Source organism: Pleurodeles waltl, chromosome 8 (assembly GCF_031143425.1).
Source record: "Pleurodeles waltl isolate 20211129_DDA chromosome 8, aPleWal1.hap1.20221129, whole genome shotgun sequence".
Taxonomy (NCBI): domain Eukaryota; kingdom Metazoa; phylum Chordata; class Amphibia; order Caudata; family Salamandridae; genus Pleurodeles; species Pleurodeles waltl.
Genome location: NC_090447.1, coordinates 233835247 through 233856427, shown reverse-complemented (window position 1 = coordinate 233856427; position 21181 = coordinate 233835247). Strand labels below are relative to the sequence as shown.

At 43.8% G+C, this 21181-nt stretch overlaps 1 protein-coding gene across 5 annotated transcripts in view; it reads left to right on the top strand.

Moving 5' to 3' along the window:
- Window positions 1–1827: 1827 nt before the first annotated feature.
- Window positions 1828–21181, top strand: part of NCAM2 (neural cell adhesion molecule 2) — a 1466086-nt gene continuing 1446732 nt past the window's right edge. For 2 of the 5 annotated variants that reach the window (XM_069204098.1, XM_069204095.1), the window contains exon 1: window positions 1831–2288. In XM_069204098.1, coding sequence (XP_069060199.1) covers window positions 2237–2288 — 52 coding nt within the window. In that variant the 5' untranslated portion in view covers window positions 1831–2236. Of the gene's footprint in view, window positions 2289–21181 lie in introns of all 5 variants that reach the window. The other 3 variants (XM_069204094.1, XM_069204097.1, XM_069204093.1) reach the window with 2 other exon arrangements.

The following is a 21181-nucleotide window of genomic DNA, read 5'->3' as shown; positions in this document are numbered from 1 at the left end:
CCTCTCTTCTCACCATAGCCTACGCCACCCGCCGATTGCCTCAAGTCTTCAGTCCTGCGGTGGGTCTCTGCCATCTGTTGGCACTGCAGCCTCTGCATATGTACTTTCTGTTTAGACTTGCCCCTCCAGACCCTCCTCTACACTGCCCTCCCAGCACATTACCTACCATCCCCAGGCTCGCATTACTTTGGCTCTTCCCCTTTCAGGCGCGCCTGTCACCCCTGGTACCCCAGCCTCTGCGGTGCCCTCTACTTCCTACGTTCTCAGTGCTTGAAATGGAAAAATAGAAGGGCAGGTACTCTGTATCAGAATACATTTTCTTCAGAAATGCAGGTACTCTCCCTCTCAAAATAAAAGAAGTGCCGGTATTCAGTACCGGACAGTACCGGCCTATTTGAAGCACTGCACGCCCTGTCACCTACTCATTTGAAGAGTCAGTCGTCACTATCCAGATGAGCTATGCACTCGTTGGCACTGCTGCTAGTTCAGTGTCCCTTCAAAACTCGCGGTCGTTTGGGCACTGCCGCTCCATCACTCCTCTCCTGTTCAATCCCTGCCACACCAGGGATTGCCAAGCCTCCATCATCTGTTGTGCATGCTAGGCCAACTTTCACTTCAGTTTCTGGCACTACTGATCCTTAGAGCCCTTCCCCTTCACATTCAGCTGCTCGCAGTGATATGTAACCCTTTTCCCGTGGACGGATGGCTAAAGAACATTTAGCCCTCAAATGGCGCACTATACACAAAGGTTTCTTGCCGTTGGCAGGTCTGTTCCGGGTCTTGATCACTGTACCCCTTACCGTAGGCCATACGTAATCTGTCGGTTTGGCATCCCTTGTAGGTTTCCGCTCTTCCGCAGTTTCTACCACCTCCTCGGCCCCTCCCAGACTGCCCCCCCTCCTCCGGCTTGGCGAATCAGTATTTCGCGGAGCAGTGGGTGGCAAACTGCTCCCCTTTCATCCCACCCAGAGCATGGTTACTGCACAGACTGTTAATGACTGGTCTGCGCCCCCTGCAGATCTCCTTTAATGCACAGATTGTCAGGTGCTGGCCGTACCCCCGCACATCGCCGTTAATGCACAAATTGTCAAGATCTGGCCTGTGCCCCTTGCATACCTGGGTTAATGCACAGGCTCTCAACAGCTGATCTGCGCCCCCTGCATATCTCAGTTAATGCACAGAATGTCAAGAGCTGATCTGCGCACCATGCACATCTCTGTTAATGGACAGACTCTGTCGCCTGATGGTCGCGTGCAGACATCAGGTTGATGCCCAATTTGTCACCCGCTGGTCTGAGTCTCCTGTACACCTCCGTCATTGCTGTCACTGTCAGTGGTTGATGTGCGTCTCAGGTGAGCTCCATCAGTGCCTGGTCTCTGCCGCCACTCCTCTCGCGACCCTGCAGATTTCCAGGAGTTCACATTATCTGTCCCCTGTACCTTTCACCCCCTGCAGAGCTCCGTTGGGGTACAGTATCTGGCAGCGGTCGGTGTGCGTCTCCTATAGAGCTCTATTACTGCCCAGTTTCTGTCACGGCTTGCCTCGCGCCCCAGTAGATCTCCGTTAATGCCCAGTCTCTGTCACCACTACCTCCCCCATAGGCAGCCCTTTTTGCCACCTGCTCATACCGCTGCCTCAAGAACTCCACTTCTCTGATCGGTCTCGTTGCCCGCTGCTTCTACCAACCCTGAACAGCACTGACTCTGTAGTCTCTCTCCCCATGCTGATCCCTCCTCTCTCACGTTCTGCCTCTGCTGCCAGCCCCTCCTCTCGCGCTGGCTCTGTAACTTTGTGGCTCTGCCTCCTCTGCAGCGCCCACCCTCTCACAGTCTGCTCAGTGCTGGCTCATCTCCTCTTGCACATTCCTCGCGGAGTCTCCTCTCCTGCACGCCCAGTCCCTACGCACACCGCTGGCACCTGCCGGGCTCTGCCTCCCTCTCTACCTGCCTGGGATCCGCACAGAGCTCGGACGAATCCCCGTCCGCGAGCGGGTGACGTGCGCGCGGAGGAAGCCCTAGTCGTCTGCCGGATACATACATAGCTTGGTGGCAGGCAGAGTGCAGCCGGTTTGCGAAGACTTCTGCGGCTGCACTGCTGCTCCACCGCGCTCTGCTCCGCGCCGAGCAACGGGCAAAGGGATACCACCAACCCAGCGAGGACTCAGGTGCAGAAGCCGCACCGCCCTCACCGCCAGCAGCCGGGACTGGGAGCTGTCCAGCACTCCCACCTCCTGAACATGACCCTCCTTCCCCTCTACCTGCTAGGATTGCTCGTCTCCAGCGGGCAAGGTAGGCGCCTTTTCTTGAATTTCCCTGTCCACTGCTGGAAGACACAAAACGTAAAAAACAACATATGCAAAGTTTTTGTTTTCTATGTAAGGCGTTCTGGGAAAATGCTTTGGTGGAGAGATAGAAAATGAAGAGGACAAATGAAGAAAAACACAATTGGTGCAGCAGTTTGAGCAAGAGGTTGCCTTCCCATCTGAAATCTGAATCTGGTCACTGCTTCCAGTCTGAAGTATTTACAACAGCGTGTGTGTTTGGGGCTTTGGATCTGTGTCTAGGTTTTCAAATGTAACCTGCTCACAAATGCACCTTCCTGACCCCTTCCCTCGCTATCGAGTCGACCTTTATAGATTGAGGTTGGCCCTTTGCTAAATGGTCGTTTCAGGAGCGTTCTTTTTCCTGTCTTGTGAGAAAACGAGCCGCTCAAACTGATTGATTCTAGGGTTGTAAACAAGCGGCGTTAAGCAGTAGTTGGCGACCCCTGAATTTCGGTGCTCCACATTCCACAGCAGGTTTATACTTATGCACGATCCACGCGCGGACATTGGCATTCTGGCGCGGCTATTCAGTTTCATTAAAATATGTTTAGTGTTTGGTGGGATTTAACAGCGTGTCTCGAGAGCATAGCTGGTCAGGCACACAGATTGTGGCTTAAAATTATATTAATTAGAATTCCTTTTACATTTGTTCTGAGAAGGGCGTGTAATTAATGTTGAGGTTTTTTGTGGACATAGCGGTTTGATTCAGCTAATATGCAAGTCGGTCACATAAGCGCTCTTCAAAAACAATATAGTCCATGTATGAAGAAGGCAAGACGCGCGGTTACACGCCAGTGCCAGTTAGAACTAAAGCAACGAGTTCTGGCATTGAGATTCCGTGGCCATGGCATTAAGAGAAGGCTCTGCGGTAGGGGGCGGCATAGCACCGTTAGCGAAGTCGTGTGCACCGCTAAGATGGTCTTAGGCGCAGCAAGCCCGTCTTCCTCCATCCCTCAAGCACGTCTTGACATTTGTGCCGCCAATCCTCCATTTCGTCTTGCCATCCTTAGCGAACATTAAAGTTGATGACACAACCTATCGTGGGTGAGACTCAGACTGTTCTCAAACATCATTAGACTCAGAGGGATAGCATTGAGTTAAACACTATTTGCAAGGGGGCTTTCTAACTATTTCATTATATCCGTAAGATATATGTCATTTTAAACAGATGCATTTCATCTTCGAATGTGGGACCTCGGTGCGATGTCGATTTTCCTTATCAGCCCCACTGAGGTCGTTATCAGGAAGGAATAATTTAGAATGACCACTGCCTTTATATTAGCCTCGTCGGCGTTGCTGTAAACAAGTTATCTCTCTCTCTCACGAAGGACAACTCTGCAGCCCCACAACACACGTGACACATGGAAAATCACCCAGTGCAACGCCAGGCCCAGCGAGCAAGGTGTCTGTGCCACCCGCCCAGTGCCACTTAGGGTCAGTCGGGGGCTCGTGGGAGACCAATTCGTAGATGTTCGCACTTTAGTGATGAGAGGAAAAGAGCGCTGTCTGCGCGGAATACGATAGAAGAGAGGTCACATGAAAACATTTCTCGTCTCTCGTATCATAAACTCCTTCATTAGATTCGCAGCGACAAGAGAGATGGGCCAGTAAACACAATGAAATGTCACTGAAATATCCGATTTGAGACAGATAACTCAGAAAATCAAAAGGAGACACGATGTTGCCTCAACTGAAACAAAAACACATCTCGGACATTATACGAAAACTACTTACACAGGGCGCAGTTTGTTAATACTAGGAGCTTGTAAATCTTTAGGAGCAGCAGGCACAGTGACACCGGGCCAGAGGGGAGAGATGGGCCTACTGCACCCAGTGTGTGTCTGCCTTTCACTACTGAAACTGGTGGGGTGGGTTCGAGGGTTGGGGGAGGAGTGTGTAGGGGGTCAAGGGTCAATTTCCTTCTATCCATTAGGGCCCTAGCTCATCAGCACGTGAGCACTAAAGTGTCCCGTATGCGTTGATATGAATATTTGCGTTAAGCTCACCTGAAGCTGAAGACACATTATTTGCATCTGAGTTGGTTCATATAGGAATAATAAAGGTGCTATGTTTATACATTCATTGACTGGTACTGTGCAACTATAATTTTTGCAGTACTGGCCCTTCCGATGTAATAGGCAGGGTGAATCTTACATGATCTGCACTTTCTTGGTGTTTCGTGAAAAGTTTGTTCTGAGTTTTTTAGAAGAAGAGTGGCCTTGGGGAGTACAGGTTGTCTGAAAGCAGGCGGTAGAGGCGTGGTTGATTTCAGCCAATCAGGATGCACGTTTTGCATTGGTGTATCATAGAGGCCAATGTTGAACAGTGGAACACTCAGTACCCATTTTGCTTTTATCTGTAACGTTTTGACATGAGACCTTAAGCCTTGTGAAATTGAATGTATATTAGTAAGCATTCGGGGAAGGAGAAGAGCAAAAAAGCTAAGCCTCTTTTCATCCTTCATAGGTTACTATAATCGTATATAATGTTACAAGGTATGGTAGAAAATGTTATTGTCTTCTCTGGAAATGCATTGCTCATACCTTGTCCTGAGAAGGTATGATGTGTAGAGTATAATATGATATTATTAGCACTGTTGGGGAAGGGGAGGGATCAAGTCTCACTAGAGGTAATGCATACAGTGAGTCATGATGTCCCTACTCCAGAGTGGTACTAAATAGCATATTATACACTGCATCTGTATGCGTGGCCTGTACAATGGCCTTTTCCATGACTATTTGTTTTAACTATGTATTTAACCAAAATAATGCGAGGAGATACATTTGTGCAGCAAGGTAAACTCGCACCCAGAAGATATTGTTACTACCAGAAGTTTGTTTTAATTTATAAAGCACTTGTTAATCTGTGAGACAGCAAATTGTGTTTTCCTTATGTCTCTTTTATTGTACTGTAGAAATGAACTCGTATTTGACCTTTGCACTGTAGTGCTACACTCACAGGCACACACATTTGGTGGCATGTGGGGCAAAATAGTTCAATGGCTTAATATAAAAATGGAATAAGATAATTTGCACTCCAAGAAAGATTCTACATGTACAGCTTTACAATGTGCTTCTCACACGTGTGCAATAAGCAGAGGAGAACGGCGCGATGTACATGAAAACCAGTTTTCCTTCTGGTTGGCATATCTTAATTAGCCTTTCTGACGGCATTCAGCACGAGTAAGCCAGCGAAAAACTGGCTCATTTGAGCTGTGTGCATTCTTACCTCTCTGGAGTGGGCTTCAATTGTCTGCTGAAACCCACAATGTATTGCTGTGCAAATTTGTAAAAATAAGAATGCAGGTATAATCAATCATGGGACGGAATATGTAGATGAACAGACTCCTGGCTTTGCTGAAAGAAGAACAATCAAACAACGTGCCAGAACAAGCGAATCGACAGAGGACCTCTGAAATGTTAGCACACCGAGCACCGAGTTGTTAAGCAAAGCTATGGTTGATTTTGGTCAGGCTTAGATAGAAAGCAATAACATGCTCATGTGAAGTCCTTGCTCCTAGAAGGGCCTGAGCACTGAAGCAGCAACTGGGATGCACGAAGGCACACACAACAGAACGGATCCCACCGCGAAAGTGCTGACGTGGGCATTTCTTAAAGTGTGCTGCCACGTTAAATCACCCCTGTACACATGGAAGGCAGCTCGGACCAACAAGGGTCACACGTCGTCGATGCATTTGCTCAGTTTCTGAAGCAATGCATGAACCCTTCTGTACATCAGAGTAGATTATGTTTTTCCACGCTGCCCCCTCCCGCGCCCGGGTGCTTCCTCTGTACTTCGACTGTAGTTCACTGGATTGAATTTGAAACTGGCTGCTACTTCTGGGCTAATAAATTAAAGGCAACAGCCTTCTATAAATTTGAAACATAGAGCCTACATGCCAAAGGATCAGTAGGACTATATGGGCCTACGCGGACTCAAGTGGGAATGCAAACAGACACATACTAATGTTCATGTGAAACTTAAGTCCCAGAATTCCTCATTGTGTTTTGTTAGTAAATAATACGTTTTTTATAGCTTGGGTAGAGACTTGATATAACACTTACTCATATTCCATGGACCTGTTTGGTTTAAATCAGGACCTTTTTGGCTCAGTGTTGAGGCCGAGACAATGCGAGACTAGTACTCAACATTGATTTTAAAACAAGCAACACGTTAGTCATGGACTTAACATACATCTTCCATTACAAAGAGCAGCTTATGAGAATTTCCAGTGGAAAAACTAAGGATACCAAAAGGACTGAGTCGTGCCTGCCGTCTGGTGGCAGAACTGCAATAATGTCTTTGGAGCTATTCTAGACTATTAGACTGTGTTTATTGGTGTGTGTGGAGCATGAGGGGCATCATTCATCCATATGACTGCTTTCACATGTGTCATAGCAACAACACACTATAGTTTTGCCTAAATCCTGTTTTTAAATATAACATAATCTCTTGAAATTGGAATCTGTTTGCAGCTAATTGCTACATATATATTTTTTTAAAATTTTTTTGTTTACACACCCGTGATTTGGCATGTTTACTCATCTTCCGTGCCAAAGGATGCACAGCTTTCTGCTTCAGATGCTCTATTGCGCAAATTCCAATGACAATTTTAATAGCACTATGTGACCCACATTTGCTGTTCCATTCTCCCTTCCAGCCTTCTGCTCACTGTCCAATATAGTAAGTGGATCACCTTCTTGACAATAGCAGTCCTCTGATGGGAGTGCTGAAGACATTCGCAGTGATGAGTCCGAAGGAGATAACACGTGCTTCCCAACCTCAAGGACATCTTCAGTTTCATCATTGAGACAGCACTCAAGGTAGCTGTGAACAGACTCTCCAAGGACACAGCGATGTGCATTCTTTCTGCACGCTGTTCTTGAACCACTCACGAATTCTGACACCGCAGCGCGGGAAACTAAAAGCAGGTTTTACAATCAATGTGCTTTAGACTGGGAAAACGAATTAATGCATTCTCATCTTATTCAGTACATAGGATTAGGTGTAAGACTGTTAGCCATGGGCTGCTGGCAACAACGTACAATATTCTTATAGGAAAAGCCACCGGCCTCAATCCACTTAATACTGACTGCAAGCATGGCTACTGTGCCCTCAATATCACTTGTTTGTGTAAGGCTGTATTATTTCTTGTGTACGACTCTCATAGTTTATCAAAATATGCAAACATCATAGTTGATCCTAATATCCACTATTACTCAGAATTGAAGCACGATATTATGAATGTAGTACTGCCAGATTGAAAATACCTGTACATGATTTGCTCACATTTCATACTAGTGTTTCCATTATGATGCAGTTCCTTTAATCTTAAGGAGAACTGTGTGGCGAGTTACTTAAGATCACATCATACATATTGTTATGCTAATTGAAAAATGTGTATGAAAAAAATTGTACTGAATCAATAAGGACCTGCAAGTAAAATTGTCATCATTTTTCCTGTGTTTAGTTATCCCTGCTGATTGTTTGATTTGGCCATCATAGCCTTTTCTCTATTTAGACTCATTCCTGTTGACAAGTAGGTCAATTATTTGCAAGCTGTATCAGAAAGCGCCGCCCACCTGTGAGTCAGTGAAAGTGAAGTGCACATTCTTGTACAAAAAAGTAATGTTCCACATTCTGAATGAGTCATTGCACTTCACTGGAGTTTTTGTTTATTTGCACGATTAACAAAAACCTTTGTAATTGGCAACAAAGAAAAGTTAAAAATAAAGCTCAGACAATTCATTAGATGCCCTGATTACCGTAAGACTAAAAAGACAGAGGTACGAAAATACAAATATAAGGTTTAAAAGAACCAAAGGTGGATTAAAAGGCAGCAGAGCTGTCACACCAGCTAAGTGCAGAAGCTGCAGAGTTTGTCATTACAAGGACTAGAGGATGGGAGGGAGAATGAGCCACCATGGAACCCTGACAAGACTGAAAGTTTTGAACTGTAAAGGCAGCTCACTATTTTATTGTGTTAGCTCTGGAGCCTAACAGCAAAAGAGTGAAAAGCCATGGCGAATTAAAGTGCAGTACAAGTTGTCATATGATATGGCAATCAGCCGGAAGGAAGGAGTCAGATATGGTGGGGATGCTGTTGGACCATCATGTTCTAACTTCATTCTTGATTGTTTGCAGCCTGCTTAAGCAAGCAGTCAATTTTTATTATACATTTTGGAAAGCATGCCATATATTGAGGTGTCAGCCCTTCTAGGAAGAACAGAATTGCATGGATCCAGGTCCTAATGCCAGTGGCGTTTAAGATGTTTCTGAGGTAAAGTTTATGGCAAGGGAGGAGAGCAGGGCATATGCAAATGATATGTATTACACTTGCAAAGCTCAGATATGTGAGATCCCTAAAATAAAGTATACATATTTTTTGCTTTTAAACTTCTGTTCATTATTTTGTCCCAACGAGTTAAAGTATAGAGAATTTTGTGCTTGATACCTTGCATTTATTCGTATCTATATATGACAAACATGGTTGCCAGACAACAACACAGTACCCAGATAGGAGCAGACAGATTTGTGGGCAGGAGTTTTATGTTCTGCTAATTTTAATTATTTATAGAATGCTCATAAGCTGAACTTTTTGGTGCCAAGCAAAACCTAACATGTATAATACAGTGACACACTGAAAGAATGCAAACTCACTAAACAAATGGGGCAATTTACAAAGTCAATAATTAAAAGACACATTTTCAAAAGTCCTTGCAAATTACTATCTTATAAGGCAAGGGGCACAAAGTTCTAAGTATTAACTGGTTACAGAAAAATGCCTTTTGCGTAATGTCACTGATTTGACTTTTGGAGACCGTAAGAGCCATTGGATCAGAGTACACCATTTGAGGTATACTGCACACATGTAACTGCGAACATATTGTAAGAATTCAAATATAAAACATTATGTATTATATACAGGGATTAGACTAAACACTGCCTCAGAGGGTAACAAATGGAAAGACTTGAGCACTGGGGAACTACATTCTCTTCTTTAAAGCTCCATGAGCAGCCTGGCGGCCATATTCGCTTCTTATTGAAAGTATTTCAAATTCCTTTCTGGGGAAGCCAGGTACATTGAGCTGGCTCAATCAAGTCTGGCGTTCGATTGGAGGACTGATGAGTGGGATGCAAAACTACCAACTTATAAAATTAGGGGCCTACTTATGACAAAGTGGTGTGGTGTGGTGCAGTGCAGAAAGTCACCTTTCTGCGCTGCACTGCATCACTGGTAAAGGGCAGGAATGTACTGTATTTAAGGAAATATGGTACACTCCTGTCCGTTCCCCTGCACTGGTGCACAATGGGCTGCCTAGCACCTACACAGGAAACCATGCCCATGGTGCAAGGGTGCCTCCTTTGCTTGCAGGATTGCTTTGTGCAGGGAGGGCGGGCACCTTTCTGCCCAAAAATAATCCTGAGAGGCCTTTTCCTTGTTGTATGTGTGCTGCAGACTGCAGCTCACATAGAAAGAGATAAAAACGAGGAGAAATAAAGACTTATCTGTTCTTGTAAATCTGGGAAAGCATCAAAAACCATTGGTGTTGCTTGGGAATACTCATGCAACACCCGTGGACACAGTTCCCTCTCACAGGGTAATACAACACAGCAATTTGCGCTGTATTACATTACTCAAGATTTATGAAGCCATGTAGGGCCTTGCGAGATGGCCTTGTGTGTCTTCATAAATCTCACTTTTCACTTGAGTCACTCCTACACTATGTTGCATGGATCAAGAGTGAAGCAAGGGGGCTCATTAATATACCCTTGAATGTTTATTTCAAAGTTCTTAGCAGAAAAAAGCAGATGGCATCAAGATTAGACACCTGGGTGTCAAGGGATAATCAGGAAATGATATAGATTGGAAGATTTCTGACTACCCTAGCTGGCTGCAGCACTGGATGTTTGTCAAAGGGCCAGGTATTATTGCTTCCGCAGAATCTATCTGTGGTGGGGAGTAGATGCTCTGTTTTTGTTGAATGAAGCTTTTAAAAGCTGGGTGACAACTATCACTGTAAATGCCAACTTGTTAATGGGGTACATAGATCATTGTATGAGGGTTACAAGAATTATTCAGGAAGAGTGTAGTGTATTTGGCGAGAGTGGACTTGGTATGTGAGAAGGGACCTTTTGTCCTGGGGGCAGTTACAAAACAATGGGTTGTTTGGGGGGGGGGGGGGGGGTCTGGTCCATCTGAAAGAGAAGGGAAAGATACTCTTTCTAGCTGTAAATGCAGATGGATTTCCAGAACTTTGGTGAATAGCAACAGAAAACCTGGGGCCAGTTTATCATACTTTGATGCAGCAAAACACAGCATAACAACTTGCTGCACTGTGTCCAATAGAGAGGGCACAAATTTACAATATTTACCATGATATGGCACATTCCTTCTCTCTCCTAGCAATGGCACACAAGTTGCTGCCTAGTGCCAAGACAAGCACCCTTGTGCCATGGTGCAAGATTGCCTACAGAAAAGGCAGGGTTGATTTTGTGCAGGAAGGGACACCTTCCTGCACGGAAAAAATCCTTAGAGACATTTGCCCCTTTCTAAGTGTGCTGCTGAATGCAGCACACTTAGAAAGAGGAAACAATGAGGAGAAATAAAGATATTTCTTCTCCTTGAGCCTCTATCAGGAAGACATACAGTTTTGAAGCATTCCAAGATTTACCACTCTTGGTGAATCTGGGAGTGTGCCAAAATCAATGGGTGGATATGTAGAATCACTCTGCCTCTATGCATGGAATGCCTTCCCAGGGCAAAATAACACCTGGGGGGGATTTGCTTTGTGTGCCTTACTCTGGATTTACCAAGCAACACAGGACCTTGAAGGTGGTCTTGCATGGCTTGGTAAATCTGACTTAAGGACTGTGTTGCCTTTGTGACACCTTGCACAACAAGGGCAACACAATCCTTTGATAAATCTGGCCCCTGGTGTCTTGTCCGCCTGGTGTCTTGTCTTTTCTTTCTTTCATACTCAGCTTAGGTGGAACTGATGAATGTGAGATGCAACCAAGGAGATAAGCCAAGTAACTGACATTTAAAAGCATTGTTTCCTAGGTTCTCAAAATAGTGAAATGCTTTATATTATTATATCTTTTATTACACTCTAGCTGTTGTAATTTACTCTTTCCTTCATCAAAAACTATAACTGAGTCCTTTCAATATGAAGAATGTTCAGTGTACTCGTACTCTAAAAGCCACAGTCAAAAAACACATTATCGTGCTTCGCTTGCTAAGGCCAAGTGAGCCTACAGCCCGAGTACTCTGATTGGGTGTAATTTAATTTAAATATCCCATTGGTTCAGCCGATAAAATTATTTGGAAATTACTGTTTACCTTTTCTGATGTTTTGAGTGTCAATGTTCTTTGTACATTTTTGGGGGCATGGTAAAGACTTAAGTGCTTTGTCTTATAATTTATGCTTCATACGCTCATGTTGCCAGTTTGTGGAAAGCTGTTTTGCTTATCTTAATATGCGTTTAAGCTAATACAAAAGAGGCTAGATTTACTGTTTTTTCTTAGAATGCAGCACAGCTACCACATTTAGGCCCACATTTATACTTTTTGAGGCAAACCAGCACGGGCGCTCGTTTGCGTCAAAAATTTTACCACCGGCTAACGCCATTCCTATGCACCATGCGGGCGCCTTATTTAAGGAATGACGTTAGCCGGTGCTGCGGACTGGTCAGAGTAAAAACAAATGACTCAAACCAGACAGCGCCGGCCTAGGGGAAAATGGGGATTGTGCCTCAAACCAGACTTGCGCCATTTTTTGACGCACAACCCCCATTGAAATGACTCCTCTCTTAGCAAAGACAGGAGTCATGCCCCCTTGCCCAATGGCCATGCCCAGGGGACTTCTGTCCCCTGGGCATGGTCATTGGGCACAGTGGCATGCAGGAGGGGCCCAAATTAGGCCCCCATGCCACTTTAAAAATAATAAAAAAATATACTTACCTCAACTCACCTGTACTTACCTGGGATGGGTCCCCCCATCCATGGGCGTCCTCCAGGGGTGGGCGAGGGTGGCAGGAGGTGTCCCTGGGGGCAGGGAAGGGCACCTCTGGACTCCTTCCATGGTCAGAGACCATGGAAGTGAGCCCACACGTCCCTTAACGCCTGCCCTCACCCAGGCGTTAAAAAACGGCGCACATCAGGCTGTGTGCTGTTTTTTAAGGCCCGCCCCCTCCTGTGCGTCGAAATGACGTAGGAGTATAAATAAGGCGCACAGGCCTTAAAGTCATTTTTGGGCGGAAACGCCTACCTTGCATGTCATTAACGCAAGGCGGTTTCCTGTATCCAAAAAATGACGCGCACGGAGGAATTTTGACGTCCGTGGGCTCGGGCGTCAAAGTTTAAATATGGTGCACGGTTTGCACCGAATGTGCATCAAAATTTTTGACGCACATTCGGCACAAACAGAGTATAAATATGCCCCTTACTGTGCTGCTTGGGGCAAAAACAGAGTGCAGAGCCATGTCCACTTAGATTGGCCTGCTGCTGGTGTCATACCCTGCACTGACACTCAAACAAGGCTGCCTTCTGCGCCACACAGCCTCTCTCCATGGTGCAGAGGTGATTGTATGCTGCCTAGCGTAAGAATTGTGGGGAAAACATTCTCTTTCAGTACACATTCCTGTAGAGAAGCCTAAAAGGATCTCACGCATTTGGTAACGCCTGTGTGGAACACATGCAGGTCATCTTTTTTCTTTTTTTAGACATAAACACATGTCCCATTATTAACGACTGATTGCGCGAGACTTTAATCTTTGGTGCAAAGCCCTGTCTGACTATCTTGGGCTTTGCATGAAAAAACAATAGATAATTGCAGTGACCTGTCTCAGTGTCCTCCCATTATGCATAGTGAGTCAAAGTAGTGTTTTGGGCTGAGAAAATGGCACCTTTCTAGTGCAATGCACCTTTTGCGCGGATAGAAAACACCCTTGCAAGAATGTGTATAGATTTGTTTTCACTTTGCAGTGCGTGAGGCTGTAGCAAATCTGGACAAAATTATTGTGCACCTTAAACTATTCTTCATTTTGTCGGATCGTTATCGCCTTTACAATGATAGGTGCGGAGCTTTTTTAAAGCATTAATTGAAGCAAATGAAATGTAAAGACATAAACCAAGGGTGGAGTCTTGCATGAATTACCTTATCAATGTGACCTTTAATGCAAAATACCTTTCATGGCTGAAATTCTACTTTACTTAAGTTTGAGATTCTCTGGACACGTTTAAACAAATTAAATATTTTGCATATTGCATTTTCTCTTCTTGTCCTGGTTGACTTTGTTACACAGGCATACAGATCAATACACCGACATATGCACACTCTCACATAAATGTTTATCCACATTGTGGGCGATTTGGATTATCTAGTTATTTGAGTTTAATCTTTATTTTTCGTCATTGAAAAGAAAAGTCTTGTTGGAAGAACTATTTAATCACACGTGCATTTCCATTTGTATTTCATTGCCTACTCTGGGATTTTTGTCAATACTCTCTTCTGTGCACATTTCCTGTATATCATGACATACTTGACTTCACCTCAGTCTTAACTCTTTTCTAAACCTGGCTGTATTTCCATTTCTTTAATAAAAAAACGTAATATAAAAGAACCCAAACCTTCCATTTACTCCAACTCTCAATTGACAGAGCTATGACCAACCTATTGTGCTGTAGCATTGACTTTGGTGCAATATGTGTCATTAATGTGTTTGCATTGTAAACTGTGTTGAGATTAAGGTCGATATATTTGGAGTTTGGTGGATGGATTACTCCATCACAAACTTGATGGATGTCCCATCTGTCAAATTAGTAGTGCATTATATTCAGTGGCACTTGCAGTACGTCCGACAGGATATCCATCACTTTTGTGGTGGAATAACCCGTCTGTCAAACTCTAAGTAAGGCCAAAGATCATCAAATTTCTTGACTAAAGTTGGGTGAAGAGGACAGGCAGACAGCCTTTCCTTTATCCACGTGTGCTACAATCTATGACAAAGTAAAATGATAGGGTATATGGCCCCCAAAGATATGTTTGCGGGCTTTAAAGGAAGAGTATGTATCTACTTCAAATAGCCATGGTCTAATGTGCATTCAAAGAAAACCCCATCTATTTGAGAGTAAGAAATATCCAAAGAGAGAGATGTTTTGCAGTGGGAGCACAGTGAACATTTAGGGATCTATTTACAGTCTTTGGATGCCGGGCAGTGCTGCAAGCCTTCTTTTTGCTGAGCTGACCTGTGTCAAGAGAAAAGGGCAGGAACGCCCAAGATTATCAGCAAGATAAGGCACAATCCTGTCCTTTTCCTCTGTGCTGGTGCACAATGGGCTGCCATGTGCCAATGCAGGCACCCTTGCACCATGGTGCAAGGATGTCTGCATTGCGGGGATGATTGTTTTTGTGCAGGAAGGTAAACCTTCCTGCACAAAAACAATTATGAGATCATAGAATAAAGATATTTCTCATCATTAAGCCTCCCTTATTCCTCTCCTCTGGAGCCGTAGGCCTTTGACACATTCCCAAGTTTACAAATCCTTGTAAGTTGGAAATTGCTCAAAATCCATGGGTGTTGTGTGTGAACACCCACTGCAACACCCATGGAATGCCTCTTTGACGGAGAGTAAGGCAACACAGCAACTTGCGCTGCGTTGCCTAACTCCATATCTTCAAGGCCATGAAAAGCCATGCAAAGTGGCGTTGCATGGCTGTGTAGATATGGGCCTGCAGCCTGCACCGTTAGTGAGCTCAAAAAAAGTGATGCACCGGTGGTGCAAGCTGCATGTAAATATGGCCCTTAGTGCTGAAATAAGACAAAAGCAGAGATTGTAAGGAATACCTGATTGCGGAGACTTCGTGGGGGGAGTTTTAAATGGCCTATGAGCACTGGGACCTGGCGCCAGTCACAGCCCTTTCGCAGTAACCAAGGGGCTCACCTAGACTTTTAATAGCAGGATGCCTGCAAACTGATTCCAAGGGAGCACTGGTTGAGAACGAGACAATATATGTTGCATTGTAAGAGAGTAGACACCAGTGATTGTTGTCTGAATTGTGTACAGAAGTATGTGGATTCATGTTACGAGCCAAATGTACCACAATATACAGGAAAATGAAATAAACATTGTTTTTAAAAAAAAGAAGTATCTGAAGGAAGTAAGATATATTTATTGAAACCATGGTAAGACTGTATGTCACTCTATTCAAAGCAAGCTAGCAAATTTCTGAAATCTGCAACTCCAACACTTCAAGAGTTGTATTTGGTTTCCTGTTATTGCTTCGAGATAGTTTGTGCAACACCATGATGCATATGTGCAGGGGTGGTATAAGGAAATGTATGTAATATGCCCGAATGTTACTACACTGAAGTGCCGCCGTGGGACGCTATGTGTTATATTATGCTTTAAAAAACACTAACGTTCTGTTTATGAAAAAAGGTAGTTTGTGCAAGGTTTTTATGTAAGATTTACATTCCGATAAGAGATGATTTTTAAAATTGTTTCAGTTTAAATTTCAATTCTCTTTTGCATCATAACATTAGTACAAACAATAAATATCACATGCTGAGCAATGCAAGCTGTAGACTTGGTAAGATAGTAGCTAATAGATGGGCTGACTTACAAAATGATGTGTAATCAGGTGCGGCTCCTCTACTAAGGTGGTAGAGTGCCGCCCCGTTGCTTAGAGCAGTGCACAAAAGGAAAAATAAAATGTTAATAACACAATGTTATTAACATTTTATTTTTCAGTGTGGAGCCAGGTTAGGTAGGGGCTGTGCTCTGTCACAGGAAGGAGGACTGCTATGTGCACCTTAAGTGTACATGACAGTTTGGCCGGTTGTCTTGGGCGGGCCAAACAGACATGCACACTTTGAGGCATATTGATAAGCACCTACCCCCATCTTGCGCCACATTAGCGTAAATGTTTTTGATACTAATGTGGTCCAACACGGCCCAAATTCTCACGCCACATTTACAAAGTGGTGCAAGGCATGCATTGCGACACTTTGTAACCCTTTGCGCTACATTATGCCTGCTCCAGGCATAATGTATGCAAAGGGGGCATTCCCCCATTAGGGGAGCTGAAACAATGGTGCAAGGAAATCTAACAGATTTCCTTGCATCATTTTGAATGGCACTTTTAATGCCTGTTCGCAGCAGGCATTTAAAGGGGGTTTCCATTATTTATAATGAGCACCTATGTACTCTGCAGGAGTAGTGCCAATATTTGGGCGCTACTCCTGCAGAGTACCTCAATAGCATCATGAAAAATGATGCTATTGCCCCTTACCTGCACCATGGTGCACCATATTTTAATTATGGTGAACACATGGTGGCAGCTGGGAGGCAGTAAAGGGTGCACACAGCGCCTCACCACTTTTCTTAAATATGCCCCTTAGCATTTCTCCACGCGGCTGTATTGCACAGCCGGGTGGTGAACATGCACAGGCTCCCATTCCCTGTCTGAGCTCCGAACCAAACCCCTTAGGCCAATCACAATGCTGCTGTCATGCTGGTGACAGCAGCTTCGTTATTGGCTTAGGGGAGTCTGGGAGCCAGTGTGATTCTGCGCTGCTGGGACACAGGAAGAGAAGATGACGGAGGAGAGACGGTAGCCGTATACAGGTAAGTGTTCTTTTTTTTTCACTCCCTACCCCATCACCCTCCGTTCAGTTTCAGCCGCCACTGGACTTAATACAGTGAAGATGTGGGAACCTCCAATGGCTGAATTGGCAAGTGATTCACAAAGGCAAATATTTCTGTGAAAGCCTCTAACAGACAAAAGCCACGTTAGTCAAGTAAACCGAGTGAGTAACACATGTGACAATTCCGCAATATGCAGGGACACTACTGGGCATTTCCTATTTATTGTTGGAGTATTTGTAACCATATACTAAATAAATGAATATCGACTTAGATGTAATATTTGTTGGCTTCCGCATACATGTGTAGTTTATTTTCAGCAGTTTCTGGGCATGTTCGTATCTGCCTGAAACGCGGTGCAACACGAAATGCAAAAAGTGCTTTGAATGTCCCCATTTCAACAGGATGCATGGAGGAATGGAGGATTTAACATGTTTTTTTCCAAAGTTAAAAAAAAGCAAATAACAAATGAATTTGTTTTCCAGATTATTCGCTTTTGTACATTTTTTCGAAGATTGCAGATAGCAAATCTTTCTGGGGTTAATCTATGTGCTTCATTAATTAGATACACAATTATACAACTTCATGAGGTTTAGGCTTACAACATTTTGTTGGAACAAACTTTAAGCATATAGATATATTTAAATGGAAATATAATAACAAGATAATTGATACTTAAAAGGAGTTAGTTTTAGGTACCTGTCTCATCTTTTAAAAAATGATATACCTTCTCCCACAAGCAGTGCTTTGAGTGAGCTGAAATTAAAATATATGTTCAGATGGAGTTGTCTGCCAGCTATAGTGATCTGCCATTTATAAAGCCTCATTAAGAGAAACGCATGATGGAAGTTGCCATGCACATCGGGATTAAAATTAATGAGAGAAACTCGTTCAGTTTTCTCCATAGACTGTAGCAGCTCAGATCAGCGGAAATCTCTTTGAAAAAAATGTTAAGAAATAACACATGAATTCGAATGAGGTAAATCTGATACCACAATTATTCCCCATTTCTTAGTGAAACCTCGGGCTCCAACTCATAATGTACTGGCTTTACCAATTCATGTAAATCCTAGCTGCTACATACAGCAACTGCGGGACACAAAGTGCTGGTCCTGTTACCAGGGATCTTGTATTGAAGCCCATAGACGAACACAGAAAAAAGCTTTGCATCATGGGAAAGGCTCATATTAATCTGAAATGTCGATAAACCAGAGCGATTGATTAAAAATGGCACTTACATATTCTTCAATTAAAATTTGAAAAATGTCTTTAATATAGAAAAAATAATGGGAGTTTGAGCATTGTTTCTCATAGTAGAAACATCTTTGTTTTTACTTGGTTGTCTTACACATGCCAACACATTGCTATATTTATAGAAGTACATTTTAAACAACAACAGATTATAAAATATAACAAATTACATTTGACAGATCATGCAGTAAAAGGGAAAGATGCAATCCATATCCCTGGGGATTAAAACAGAAAATTAAGTGCAAGAGCATAAAGTAGAGGGTGCATCATAAATATACAACTGTCAAAAATAAGCGTGAAATTTATGACGGAAGTGTTTATTCATGACCAGCTCGAAAACAGCTCAGCAACTCCCTTAGAGGATCCTAGATCTTCTTTGAACTGGTTCGACCTTTGCCATTGTATATTAGAGACATCTCAAGAGAGTCCGAATTCAGAAATTCTTGCCACCAAATCATAGGTCGTGGGACCTCCCGGAGTAACCAGTGTTGAGCCAGCCCTAATCTTGCCAGAGAAATGGCAAAGAAGTAAATACCTGCAGGATGTGGTGGGATAGATGAAGGATGCCCTAATACCGCTAACTTAGGATCCCAAACCATATTGACCTGAACAATCTGGTTAAGCCTCCCCATGATAGTCTCCCAGACGTTGTCAACACATTGACAAAACTCCTGTGAAGTGGAAATAGATTCAGTTTCTTTAGGTTGGGTTATATATCACCATTGAGTCTTAGTCAAGTAGATGTGTTTTTAAAATACAAATATCACAACCTTCTTAAAAATACTGGCTTTCTGTTGCTTTTAAATTTAATTTGTTCACTGAAGGAGTTGGGAAGCTGAGTTTAACCTATTTAAAGCCTTTAAAGTAGCACACATCGTGTATTCTCAGTGTTAGGGGCAAATCACAGAGGACCCCTAAGAAATGCAACCTAGCTCATCCTAGTTCTGCGCATATAGTGGTAATGATCATTTCTAAGTATTTAGATGCTGGCTCTACCACTGACTTTAAACTTCGGTTCGACAAGGAGGTGGATGTCATTGATCGATTCCACAGAAACACAAATATTTTTGGCATAGGTTTGTTAATGAATAAGCCAACACCTAAGTCTGATCACTTGTTTGACCTATCTTTTTCTCTGTTAAGATGATTAAGATGGAAGAGTCTTTCAAAGTCATCTGGAGCAAATATTTCACTAATTCTTTTAAAATTCCCAACATGATTACATTGAGTGAGTTAAAAGTAGGAACTAGTCAAAATGTTCTACTGAGATTTACTCACTACCGGATTGCACTTAGGGCCGTATTTATACTCCGTTTGCGCCGAATTTGCGTCGTTTTTTTCGACGCAAATTCGACGCTAAACTAACGCCAACTAACGCCATATTTATACTATGGCGTTAGAGGCGAATAGCGCCAAAGTTCCCGGAATGTGCGTCATTTTTTAGCGTGAACCCCTTCCTTGCGTTAATGATATGCAAGGGAGGCGTTCCCGTCTAAAAAATGACTCCCAGGCCTTTACGTGGTATTTATACTCCCGGGCAAAAGTGACGCCCGGGAGTGGGCGTGGCTAAAAACGGCGCATTTGCGCCGCTTTTTAACGCCTGGGTCAGGCATGGCGTTAAGGGACAAGTGGGCTCAAAATGAGCCCAGAGTGCCCTCCCCTGCCCCCAGGGACCCCCCCTGCCACCCTTGCCCACCCCAGGAGGACACCCAAGGCTGGAGGGACCCACCCCAGGGACATTCAGGTAAGTTCAGGTAAGTTTTTTTTTTTTTTTTTTTAATAATATTTTTTGGCATAGGGGGGCCTGATTTGTGCCCCCCTACATGCCACTATGCCCAATGACCATGCCCAGGGGACAGAAGTCCCCTGGGCATGGCCATTGGGCAAGGGGGCATGACTCCTATCTTTACAATGATAGGAGTCATGTTGATGGGGGATGGGCGTCGAAAATAAATGGCGCAAGTCGGGTTACGACGATTTTTTCGACGTAACCTGACTTGCCCCATTTTAAGACGCCCATGCGCCATTTTCCCCCTACGCCGGCGCTGTCTGGTGTACGTGGTTTTTTCCCACGCAAACCAGGCAGCGCCGGTCTGATTGCGCCGTCTAACGCCATTCCATAAATACGGCGCCCGCATGGCGCTTCAGAATGGCGTTAGACGGCGCAAAACTTTTTGACGCTAAACTGCGTTAGCGCAGTTTAGCGTCAAAAAGTATAAATATGGGCCTTAATCTCTCTCTCCCCTGAAAAGGGGAAGACTTTGAACAAAGTGTCAATAGGTAATGGTCAGCCCGGCGGGAATGTGTTTTACAATGTTTCCCCCGGTCTCACTGGTGGGAACATTGTAATATGCACGGTAGGGACATCACAGCCATGGTGGTGGCATCCTCCCCATGAGTTTGGCTGTCCAGCGGAGGGACTGCCAAACTTGTAATGAGCCAGTAAATCTTGCTAAGGAAATATTTAGAATTGTGGTCAAACCTCAAACTTTCATTCACAAACATTACCTCCTTCACATACAGAGGATTTTTTCAATCTGCTTACAACATATTTTGAGGAACAATTGACCCTAAGGAAAATTGCCTTCGAAATTTTCTAAGGTGGAAGAATTTGAGTCCATCTCTTCAAAAACCATGGTAGAGACTCACTCTAATATGTGTGCATCTGGTTAACCAAAGACCATGCCCATCCCCGAAGTTCCTAAACCTATCATTTTCTTAAAGACTGGAACGATTTTCCAATATTTTCATTGTAGTCTAAAAATGGCCGAGTACTGTTCACTTGGAAACAAGCTCTGTTAAGACCCCAATTACAAAAAAAAAAAAAAAAAAAAACCGAACCTTGATGCTAACCTGTTGAGTAATTACAGCCTAGTTTCCATTTGACTATTTGTCAGGAATTTACTAAAGAAATAGGTCTATCCTCAACTGCTGAATTTTGTTTAAGGCTTCGAACT